The 12,465-nt window shown below is 39.9% G+C and overlaps 1 protein-coding gene across 4 annotated transcripts in view; it reads right to left on the minus strand.

Annotated features, from left to right (window-relative positions):
* Positions 1 to 12,465, minus strand: part of ESF1 (ESF1 nucleolar pre-rRNA processing protein homolog) — a 58,505-nt gene that overhangs the window by 8,754 nt on the left and 37,286 nt on the right. For all 4 annotated transcript variants that reach the window (XM_039528750.1, XM_039528751.1, XM_039528753.1 and 1 more), the window contains one exon: positions 11,158 to 11,248. In XM_039528750.1, coding sequence (XP_039384684.1) covers positions 11,158 to 11,248 — 91 coding nt within the window. The remainder of the gene's footprint in view (positions 1 to 11,157; positions 11,249 to 12,465) is intronic.

Below are 12,465 nucleotides of genomic sequence, written 5' to 3' on the forward strand. Positions count from 1 at the left end.
TCCTAAAATGGAGTAATATTAAAATCCCAGTCATGTAACTCAGCCCACCGGTTTCAGTAATACTAATTATACCAAATTTTCTTTTCATAAATGAACATTTCTAATTCCTCCTGATTATTTCCCAGACTTTTGTCCTCTGTCACCCAGAAAACTGGAACCCTTTCTACTGAAATAGAGGTAGTCCAAACCAGACACCCTTTTCTCCCTATAGAAGACGACTCAATGTTTCACAAAACCCAAACAATCAACTATTGACCCTTTACCTAGACAACAGTTTGCTTTTAATATTTTCTATTGGCTATCTTCTCAGTTGCTGGGCAAGACAGATCTCAGGTCACCACCAATGCTCTCTTATCCTTCAGCTCCCTTGTAAGATCTTTGAAGCCTCTGATGATCTACAAAGAATCTTCTGAAGCAGCATGCAGTGTTGTTGTAGCTATGTTGGTCCCAGGATATTAGAGAGACAAGGTGGTGAGGTAATATCTTTTACTGTTGGTGAGAGAGACAAGCTCTTGACCATACAAAGAGCTCCTTTTCAGGTCACTGAACATTTTCGGTATGGTTGACATCCACCTTCACATGTGTCCTGAGAGGCCCCTGTGTTTTCCTCCAGTTCTGGAATTTCAGTCTTCCAAGAGATTCTCGGTAGCTGCTGTAGAATTCTCCCTATGTTGAATTTCTCCTGGTTCTTTTTCCTCTGGTGGTCCAAGACCATCTATCCTCTCCTGTTTCTCCTTCCTTGATTGGTCACAAACTGCCAGTCCGTCTTCTCTGTTTTCCACTCTCTCCTGTTCCTTTGAAACAAATCTGTTATCTGGTTGGACCTGCAGCAGTGACAGCAGGTTGTCCAAGAACTGTCTCTCTGATACTACAGAATCAACAGCTGCCCTTCAAGACCACAAACCCGTGAGAAAAAGGGGCCTACTCTCTGTTGCAAACTCTTTCAAACTACCAGTAACTTCTCCTGCTCACCTCAGGAATTCACTTTAGAACTGTTTTATACATTTAGCCTTGTAGGTCAACTCATCTCCTCACTGACAGAGAAGATTAAGACATCAAACACTGGGCCTGACTTATGGCCAAAGAGCCCCAGTCTACCAACCCTCACAGAGACTGAGGGCTTGGCTACACTTACAAATTTGCAGCGCTGCAGCAGGGTGTGAAAACACACCCTCTGCAGCGCTGCAAATTGCGGCGCTACAAAGCGCCAGTGTAGTCAAAGCCCCAGCGCTGGGAGCCATGCTCCCAGCGCTGTCCGTTATTCCCCACAGGGAGGTGGAGTACGGACAGCGCTGGGAGAGTTTTCTCCCAGCGCTGGCGCTTTGACTACACTTAGCGCTTCAAAGCGCTGCCGCGGCAGCGCTTTGAAATGCAAGTGTAGCCACAGCCACAGACTTCTCACCCTTCCTGTTTAGAGGCTTGAAAGCCCAGTCACATAGTCCTAGCAGAGACACAAAGTAACATACAGACAAAAAGCATAATTAACCAAGCCCTTTATCTCCATGCACAGGATCCACAGCTGCTCATCAAAACTTTTAGTCTCTCCCTGTTCCTTATACAATTATGATGATTGGTTCTGGCCTTAAAAAGCTATTAACTTACACAGTTAACAGTTTGCAATTAACTAGATCCTGGGAAAAGAATTAGAATACCAAATCTGATTTTTTACCTTTGGTCACTGATTTAAGAAATCTGCTATAAAAAAAGCATACTATTTTTAATTGCCATACCTGGATATTATTTACTGTTACCTGGCTGTATTAATTGTGCCTGCTACAGAAAATTTTGGAATAAGAACAAAGCAACCAAAGTGCTTCATATTTCTCTCATACTTACATGGTTTCCTGAAATCAAAGAGAACAACCATCAGCTAAATTGTCTCCTGAAATAACTTGTTCAGGTATGATAAAAAGCAGAATGCTATTAGTATAACACTAGAATTCTAATCCCCCCCTTTCCATTTCATACAAAACCCTCATGCAATATTGCAGGCTATTCTACCATATTCATGTTAATTCCTTTTCCATACTTTTCAGCTGAACATGCAATCACTGTTTCATCTCATTCTGCAAAAAAAATTTACTACTGAAAGAATAAAAGTCAGATACTTAAGTATGTTAACATCCATAAAAAATTTCATAAGTATTTTTGGCTTGCATAATAAACAAATTCATATTTGACTGATTTTTCCATTTGCTTGAAGTTTCATAGCATTAACTTTTCCTGTCCAACTCAAATGGCAGGATACACCTAATCCTAAATGAAGCATTTAAAATTTGGTGAGCATAATAAAAAAAAAAAAGTCAGATTCTAAACTTTTATTAAGATTTGACTATGAATTCAGGTACAATATTCAATGTTGCAAAATAGGATTTTCACAACACCCTCAAAATATCTCCCATGTGTAGGGCTTCTCCAGTTTTTGGAACCCTTAGAGCCAACTTGGGCCTTGTCTACACTACAGAGCCTTTGCCAGTATAGCTACCTCCTCAGAGCCTCTAGTGGAGACGTAGCGTAAGTTGACAGGAGGGCTTCTGCCGGCATAGTTACACCACCTCCCCATACGACATTAGCTAAACCGACAGAAGCACTCTTCTGTCAGCATAGTTCTGTTTACCCCAGAGATTTTGCCAAAATAATTATGCTGGCTGGGAGTGTGTGGTTTTTTCACACTCCTAGCCAACGTAGCTATGCTGGCAAAACTTTGTAGTATAGACTAAGGGCTGGTCTACATGGAAAACTAGCATCAGCATAGCTACATCTCTCAGGAGTGTGAAATATCTGTAGCAACATGAATAGCTTCTTAGGGCTGGTCTACACTGGGGGAGGGGGGTATCGATCTAAGATACGCAACTTCAGCTACGTGAATAGCGTAGCTGAAGTCGAAGTATCTTAGATGGATTTACCTCAGGTCCTCACGGCGCGGGATCAACATCCGTGGCTCCCCGTCGACTCCACTACCACCGCTCGCTCCGGTGGAGTTCCGGAGTTGACGGGAGCGCGTTCGGGGATCGATATATTGCGTCTAGATGAGACGCGATATATCGATCCCCGAAAAATCGATCGCTACTCGCCAATACGGCGGGTAGTCTGGACGTACCCTTAGAGCCAGAACACTTACAGAGTTAATAATCTCAGTTGGCATAGCTACATCTCTCGGGGGAAATACACACCTGAGATATGCTGACCTACCCCCTATTGTAGACAGTGCTAGGTCAATGGAAAAATTCTCCCATCAACCTAGCTAACGTGTCTTGGGGAGTTAGATTAACTATAGTGAGGAGAGAACCCCACCTGTCACTGGAGTGAGCATCTGTACTGAAGCGCTACAGTGGCGAAGCTGTAGCACTGCACCTATGCCACTATGGAGTACTTTAAAACATGACCAACCTCCAATATAGCAAACCATTGCTAAATTGCATCCCCACAAATTAGCTTCCACACAAATAGCAGCCTCACCCTACTTCTCAGCAAAGATTTAATACCAGAGCACTAAAGTGATGTTTCCAATTAACAGAGCCAGGTGTATGTGGCTGCATAATAGATTTTTAAGTGCTACATAACTGAGCTTCACAATCTAAGTTTTCATTCTGAATACACCGCTACCCCAATATAACACGACCCGATATAACACGAATTCGGATATAACACGATAAAGCAGTGTGGGGAGGGAGGGGGTGCTGCACACTCCAGTGGCTCAAAGCAAGTTCGATATAACACTGTTTCACCTATAACATGGTAAGTTTTTTTGGCTCCCAAGGACAGCGTTATATTGAAGTAGAGATGTATTAACTATTTAGATATTACCCTTATGTCTACCTTAGCATTTTGGTGGGAATCTCCCACTACTGCACTACCACCAGGACATCTCCACCTGTGGTAGTAATGGAAAGAGTGCTAGTGGAGACTGAGCACAGACATTTTTACTACTGTTTTGATTACCTGTCCATGGTTGTAATACTGTGATCTTAACAGATGCAATAATGTCTTCCTGATTCTGCAGACACCTTAAAACAACACGTATGAGAGAAGTATGAACTGGTCCCATTGGTCTCAATGGCATGTTAACGCTGAAGCCCAGTGACAACAATTAAACTGTCATTAACTATTTCAATAGAAACATCATGTTCATGTTTATTTGTCATTGTTGTATAATACTGGAGTGGGATGCAGTAGGGTAGCTAGTTGCCATAAAGAGTTGTAGGGGTGGGAAATACAAAGTTCAGGAGCTCTTTCCCCAAACACTTGAAGTTCACTCTGCTCCTCCCCCAATCAAAAAAGGAAGAAAAAGAGATGCACTAACCTCAGTACCAAAAGTTAAAAATGCTTCTTTAGATACCAGAAACCCTGAGCCTCCTCCCACTCCTCTCTTTTGGGGCCAAAAAGGCCCAATTGTCCCATATTCACATGTCCAACTTTCTCCAGACAGGTTCAATATTGTGCAATGGATGGTCCTGGTCATTAGTTTGAATTTGAAAATTCCTGCTGTACTTGAGTGCCATATAACTTATCTTGTCAATCGTAGAAATCTATTACTGAAAAGATCTTTATTGCAAGTTGCTCTGAAGCCTCAAAAACATGTAACAATCTGAAAGTGGAATTACTAAATTAAGAGAATCAGAATTAGCCAAACATTTTTTTCAAGTATCAGAGGGGTAGCCGTGTTAGTCTGGATCTATAAAAGCAGCAAAGAGTTAGGTTAGTCTATAAGGTGCCACAGGACTCTCTGCTGCTTTTACTGATATTTTTTTAAATTTTACCACAGTTAAGACATTTATTCCCTTTTCAGAGAGAGACTGCAAATGATTAATTTATGAAAAGAAACTTTAATGTTCTTCTTTCCTATTCTAAAGCAAGAGATCACTATCAAGTTAAGAAGCCTACTCAACCTTTATCTTTCCAAGAACACAAACCAAAAAAATCACTCCCCATTATGTAGACAAAATATTAATTTTCATATAAAACCCCTAGGAAATGCATACACTGAAGCTGGCTCTTTATTTTACTTTGATAAATTAAACTCAATCAGGTAATGACAACGTCCTTCTGAATTTTTTTTCTCTATTAATATTAACCCGAGATGACCAATACTGAACTGCCATTTAACAACTTCCAATGGAAGAACAGGAAAACTTCTAAAATACATTTTAAAGGATTGTCTACATGCACAGTTAAACTAGTTTTAAATGCATTATTTTAAATAGAGTTAGTTACATGGGTACAAAAGCCTATATAAATATGTATTTTAGTTTAAATCAGGTTTTTGTTTGTTTTAGCTCAGGATAAAAATCAATTTTAAAAAAATATTTAAATAAGATTGTTTAAATTAAATACATTATTTTTAGAAGAGAAATCTATTGAAAATTAAATGTGAAATTATGACATCCTATATTAAAACGTAAGTATTAGAGAAAAATCAAAATCACTGAACTGGTGGAAGTCACTGGCTAAGCACCTAGAACCAGGGCTTGTTGAAGTGCTAAACTAGTTTTTGACAGCAGTAGCTTCTTCTGCAGGTGCAGACAGAATATTTTCATCATTTCACTTTTTTTTTTTTAATTAGTTCAGTTTAATGACTAGTTCATTCAAAATTTAAAAAAAATCAAATGGGAGTTGAAAAAGCAAGAATGCTTGTTTTCCTTTTCCAATCTATGAATAAAACCTAGGTATGAGAGGATGAGATCAATTAGTTCTAAAATCTTGAAGAACATGGTGAACAAAAACAGTAAGTTCAATACTTCCTTTGTTTAATAAATAATTTTTAAATACAAAAAGATGTTTTGATAATTTTTTCATATGTATCCAGCACTTTAAGGTAGTTTTATGTAGCTATTAATAATAATAATTTAAAATGCTGTTATTCATTTTTAGATGAATTCCAACATCTATCCAAATACTTTCCACAAACCATGAGTAAAAAATTAATCTAGTATATAATGAATGCATCATTCACCATTTTCTAACATAATATAAAAAATAAAGGGTCTGAAAAAATGTATATTAAGCTACATAATTGCTGAAATACATTATGCCTAGATATAACATATACTCTTGGTTAGCAAAGAGAAGCACTATGTTTAGGGCAAATGTTATATTTAATTGCAAATCAACACGGTTTAATGGTTACCAAATTGTGAGAATCAACCTTTCTTTAGGAAAATAACTAAAAACTTCAACTGCAAAACGAGATTAAAATAAATTTAAATCAATCTTCCCTAGTTTATTTTCAATTGATTAGGAACAGGTCTAAGCTAAACTGAAATAAACTACTAAAACCAAAACAAGGTATTTATATCAATTTAACTAACGATTAATTAAATCAGCTGAATTAATCTGATACTAGTGAGCATGTACACACGGCCCAAGACTCTCACAACTGTTAAGATCTGTGTGTGAGTGTCTCATGGGTCTTTGTTTAAGAGCCCTTACATCTGCGTTTTCCTAACTTTTGCAAGCCAGCTCCCTCCTCCCATTTCAGGGCAATGAAATTAACTGTGTGCTTTCCCTCCCCACCTTGGAAACCCACCTGCAGAAGATGGCACCATGCATCTGAAGAAGTGGGTTTTTTATCCACGAAAGCTTATGCCCAAATAAATCTGTTAGTCTTTAAGGTGCCATGGCAACCTCTCTGATACTTATTACCCTGAAGCTTTCTAGAACTAGAAGATCTGGTTCACTGGTTGCCTCAAAGCAATATTTGATGCTTCAGAAGCCAAAATCTGTTGACTGCAGCAAGGTTTAGATATCCTCAGCACACTGATGCACCAGATGAGCAGCACTAAACTCTAGGTCATCTTAGCATGAGAAATCACGTCAAGAACACTGAATGACAGCCAACAGCCTCTTAGCACACTGACCAAAGCCTTGACTCTTGGCAGCTCTGCATCAAAGCCTCCAGTTAACACTCCATATACCAGCACAGAAATTGGAGATCAATAAAATGATATCAATTTACATTATCTGAATTATTCCAGTCATTCCATTTAATGGCTGATACTCCCTTGAAGATAAGTATCAAAGCATAAGATGACAGAATAGTAAGAAGCAGTTTGGGATTCTCAGCACCTTAGGACCCCAGAATATACCAAGTTGGCATCTGCATCCAGAAGGTAATCCACATCAACAGAAGCAGTTCTGACCTCAGTGCAATTGTCATTCAACTTCGCTTGCAGTGACTATCTGAGGATTGTCTGTGCCAACGCCTCTTCCAGTAGCATCAATTACTCCACCTCTTCAAAATGCACCACGCAGTCACTTACGTAAAATCAAGGAGGTGAACCTGGAAGCATCCAGGATTATTATTTGTATTCCAAAGGAAAGGCTGGGTGTATTTGGGCACAAATATAGATTTACCTATAAGAGACAGAACGATTTGCTCTGGAGAATCCAACTTTCACCCAGTTTTTGCAAAATCTGGCTAGGACATCTGGGTTGGGTTTGGCCCCATCCAAGAATTCTCAAAGACCAAGAATGATTGGTATCTGGTCTAAGTTTTGCTCCCATGAATGTGACCTTGTATACCATTTATAAGGAGATGACAGAGATACAGAAGTCCAGTCACACTCCAATCTCAAGCAGTAGAGAAAAATACATATTTTGCCAAGGACTCTGATGGCTACATATTCCACTTCCTATAAATTTGTTGATTAAGGGGAAACAGATACTTGAACTTTGTTGTTGGCAGTTATTTGCAAGAAGGGTTTATTCAGCTTCAAAGGCTGTGTTGAATGTTGTGGAGTACCCATGACTCCATCAGAAGTCAAACTGTTGAACAAGGTTCACTCCTGTAAGGCTCTCTGCCAAGACCTACCCTAAGAGATGGCAACCATCACACAAGAGAGAGTTGACCAGGACGGCCATCAAAAGGATGCAGGCTTTTTTTGTGTAGCATGGTACAGAAAGCTGCTGCCCCATAAATTGCACTTTATTACCTCATACCGTCACAGCCCATCCCTGCTTAGCTTTTGCCCTTGTAGAGTCCCTATTTGGATTCAGAATGCCCATTTCTGAAATCAGGGTGGCCCAAAATCTCCTGCCTCAGTATTTTCTTCTTGGTATCTCATGTCTGAATTAGCCAAATGTTGACAGTTTTTGTTTAGGAGGTCACATTCTTTGAGGCTTTGTGAATTTACTCATTTTTGTTATATGAAGGAATATTGTCCATCCTTTTAATATAAAAAAGTTGCATTTTTACAATACTGAGCATTCGTCTTCTTTTTACACTGCCTGGTTATAAGACATAGCCTTATTCACCTCTGAGCTATTTAAGGTGGGAAAATTGTGTAAGAATTACCTTCAAAGAACCAGAATTGAGAAATTCTCCTAGGAATCATTCATGCAGTCAGCTCCCTGCAGAGTCTGGGAGCACAGAGGTCCACATGTAAAGTGATGTGCTATTGTCTTTAAAGTGCAGTGTATGTATATTTTTGTCAATTATAAGGGGGAAAGGGTTAGCACTGACCCACTTTAGTGAGCTATTGTTTTCTGTGCAACAGGGGAACTGGATAGGAAACACTAAGGCTGGAGTATTTGCAGTTCAAGGCACACAACCAATAGAGGTGCCTTTTGTACAGCTATCAGGAAGGCTAACAAGCACCGATCTAGGGGAGTTTCCCATCGGTCTCATACTGGCTGCCTGAGTCCTAAGAATGAGAATCCGTTAAAAAGAATTATAGATCAGTTGTTTTCCATTTTGCTACTTCTGGCCACATACAATCTTGGGAAATGACGTTTATATATGTCCCTATAAGTAGCGTGATATAGCAGCTTGTGTAAACCATGTCCAAATATCTAAGTCAGACCTGTTTATTTTCTAAATATCACATTCCCAAGAACATTATTCAAGAGTAATTCCTGATGCCCACATAAGCATAGTAACAGCACATGTTTGGACTAAATACAAAACACAGAAAATCTGCTACATATTTAATATTAGATCATCACTGAGATTTTCAGAGCCTGCATGGTTCTCCATTTCTCAGTTTTTTGCCATGTCTGATTAAAGCATGGAACTCTAGTGTGTGTAACATCTTTAAAAAAAAAAAAGTGTTTTCTACAGATTATGAAGTTTAAAAATGTTGCAACAAAGATAAAGAAACAATGTGACTGATTTATGCATAAAAGAAAAGACTTATGCCATGAGTCTCTTTGCAGGAAATCACTCTACACTGGTATAAACATTTACCAATAACCTAATAGCAAGCCATCTGCTATCCTCTTAATCCAATACACAGCGGAGGTTTTTTCTGAAAGGCAACTTCCTGAAGCATACTATCTTTAAGTGACCACTGCAGTTATGTCATCAGAAAGGCACAATGAAAACCAACCTCAGAATTAAGAGGTGAAACATTTACAGCCTTCCTTCACCAATACTGGTGCACAGGTCAGAAACTCTTCCATTTGTCTCTGTCATTTGCTGCTGTTTCCACCTGGGGTCGGCAGTGTTCTCTCCTGAGCAGCCATTTTTACCAGAATGGTAGCCTGGTTCCATTCCAATAACCAATGGGCTTGGTTTTTTACAAGTCTAGATGGCTAGTGTGACTGACTGACAATATCCTGTAAAACCCTGGATAAACTTTATGGAATTAATATAAACTTTATTGAATTAGGTTAAATCTTCCTGAATTAGGGCAAATACCTTTGGGATCCATCCATTGTATTAAAAATGCAATTGTGTATGTGTTGTTGGGGAACTGTACGCAACTCCTCCAAGAGGATGGGAATGCTAATGTAATTCCTCCAATTATTAGCCCATTGAAGCCACTCTCTACAAAGGTATAGTTCAAACTGGATGCTCCAGGGCTCCAACAAAGGATTTTTGGATAAACCTCTGTTTTAAACAGGCTCAGGGCCTTCTTCCTGGTCCAGCAAATGCGTCAGTCCCCATGTCCACTGAGGGCCTTAATCCTTAGGGAAGAGCTATAATGACTGGGCCTATGAAGGCCATAAGACTCTGTGCTTGCTTTGAGCTGAAGCTGTGATGAACTGAAAGCCACAAGGAAACTCCTTGGGGGGGGTATTGAAGGACTGCTCCTGCCAGAACCCATGTTAGGTTTTGGGTGATCTCTGGTATGCTTATTAGCATATATAGGTTCTTTTATTGTTTTTAATATGTGCTCTCTTTTACCTTAAGAATAAAACAAGCTTGCATAAAAAGAGCTGAATGGTATTTATGACTTGGGCAGTCTGAAAAGAAAGCAAGCAGGTGACAGCAAACAAAAAGTCTGTCTCTGCTAGGAGCAACACGGTGAAGGCAAGGGGAACTGTGCAGCCTGGAAATACTCCAGTCAGAAGGGAGGGAGACATGGGTCTCCACCCAGGAAAGGCAATGTCTGCAGTGGTGAAAGCCAGACAGTAGGTGCCCTGGTTGGACCACTGAGGGGAATTCCAGGTGCAGTTACTCTCACCCTCAACTGTGATAGTTATCCTTGCACTCAACCGTCCCCACTTTATCCAGGGTTGGACATCAAGGTGCAGCAGACAGAGTAAAGAGGGGGAACAGTTCACCCAAAATAAAGACACTTGAATCCCCACCAGTTTTAACAATCATGCATGTTCTAAGGTCTTGAAACATTCTTGTTTTTTCCAATTCCCATTTCCCTCTAAAACCAAAAAAACTGAAGTGTCAGACGACTTCCATGACTTCTGGCTCTTGGTCATCATTCATACCTGATGCACTCTCAGTTAGTGCCTAAAAACCTTCAGGGTACGAGCTCAAATTCAGTTGGGAAACGTACATGAAATTTGATATACTTATCAAGTATCCAAACCTCCAAGGGGGACCACCAAAGTTGCTCAACCCTGTGTTTCCGTTTATACATAGGGTAAAACTTCTTTCGCTTTCAAGGGCAACCAGGTTCTTTCTTCTTCCCATCATGTGTTATGGGGACCACCTGGTAGGTCTAGCACCCACATAGCCACTTTCTGGCAATGGCCAGTTGATGGTCACTGCTGAAAGTACTGGGAGAAATGTGTCTTCCTGATATTCCAAACAATATAGGCCAAGAGACACATGCTATCACAAACTGCATATCACTAATTCCACACACAAACCCTTGCAACAGAGCCTTATTTTTATACTTCTCTATTTCTATAGCTTGTTATTTAAAGAAGAGTATATTAAATTTAAACAAGTGAAAATTACTTTTATTAACCAACCTGTTTTCCCAAGTTCTTCAGCAAAGTATGGGTCATTCAAGTCAACATCAGATGGAAATTCATCTTCATTCAATTCTTCTTTGGCAGTAGCCTATAACAAAAACAGTGATTTTGACATTTCCATTTAATATGCAACTAATATAGAAGTTTCATCTAAATGAAATATAACTTCTGGTAGCTGCTACTAATTCACATCTTGAATGACATAGATCAGAAACATACCATAAATTGTGAACTAAGGTGAACGTAAATAAACAATTCTAAGTCTGTAGATTACCACTGAACTATAAATCTTACTATGTACACAAAAAGCAGAATCATCTACACATTCAAAGAAGTCTTTTATGTCCATAGACTATAAACATTCCAATTAATTATAGGATCAGAAGAAAACTTCTGGTTCTCCGTATCCACACACAATATTTTTAAGTTAATGATTCAAGAAGATGAACAATCAGTAAAATCATTGCACCCAGAGGAGTGGACAGTATGCACAGCATGTTTATGAACTACCAAGGAGATAATATATCCTTTCTTCTCTACAAAAGGCAGTTCTCAAACATCCACATTGAAGTCACTGCCAAAAAAACCACAGCTGCTCGATCATTCCTGCTTCATGATTGCCTGTATTCCACAAGCAAAAAAATATAAACTCGGCATATAAAAAACAAGTTCACCGCATTTACTGGGAGATTCATAAAGTGTGCTGGTCCTATTTAAAATAGGAACAGTCAACTAACAAATGTCCTTCACAAAATCCTTCCTTAGGCAAAAGCGGGGGTAAATAGCTTTAAACTGTGCCCTGAAGTTTATCGAATGTGGGTTTAAACTTATAGGGGAAGCAAGTTCAAGAAGTGAGGACCTTTCCTTAGAACCCCTAGCCTCCAGCACATGTGAACCATTACTCTGTCAGTTTTAGTCAGGGTAAATGAGTGTCTTACACTAGCAAGAGTTGCTGTAGCCTCTAGAAACACTATTTAAACACAAGAAGCCAATTTGCTTTCAGAAGTTTTTAGCAGTTACTGATCAAATGTTATTTGTAACTTTGCTTAGAGCAGTGTTTCCCGAACTTGGGATGCTGCTTGTGTAGGGAAAGCCCCTGGCGGGCCGGGCCGCTTTGTTTACCTGCCGTGTCGGCAGGTCCAGCCGACCGCGGCTCCCACTGGCCACCGTTCGCTGCTCCAGGCCAATGGGAGCTGCTGGAAGCGGCGGCCAGTACATCCCGCGGCCAGTATGTCCCTCGGCCCGCGCCACTTCCAGCAGCTCCCATTGTCCCGGAGCAGTGAACCGCGGCCAATGGGAGCCGCG

The sequence above is a fragment of the Mauremys reevesii genome, linkage group 3, assembly GCF_016161935.1.
Source record: "Mauremys reevesii isolate NIE-2019 linkage group 3, ASM1616193v1, whole genome shotgun sequence".
In the NCBI taxonomy this organism is placed as follows: Eukaryota; Metazoa; Chordata; order Testudines; family Geoemydidae; genus Mauremys; species Mauremys reevesii.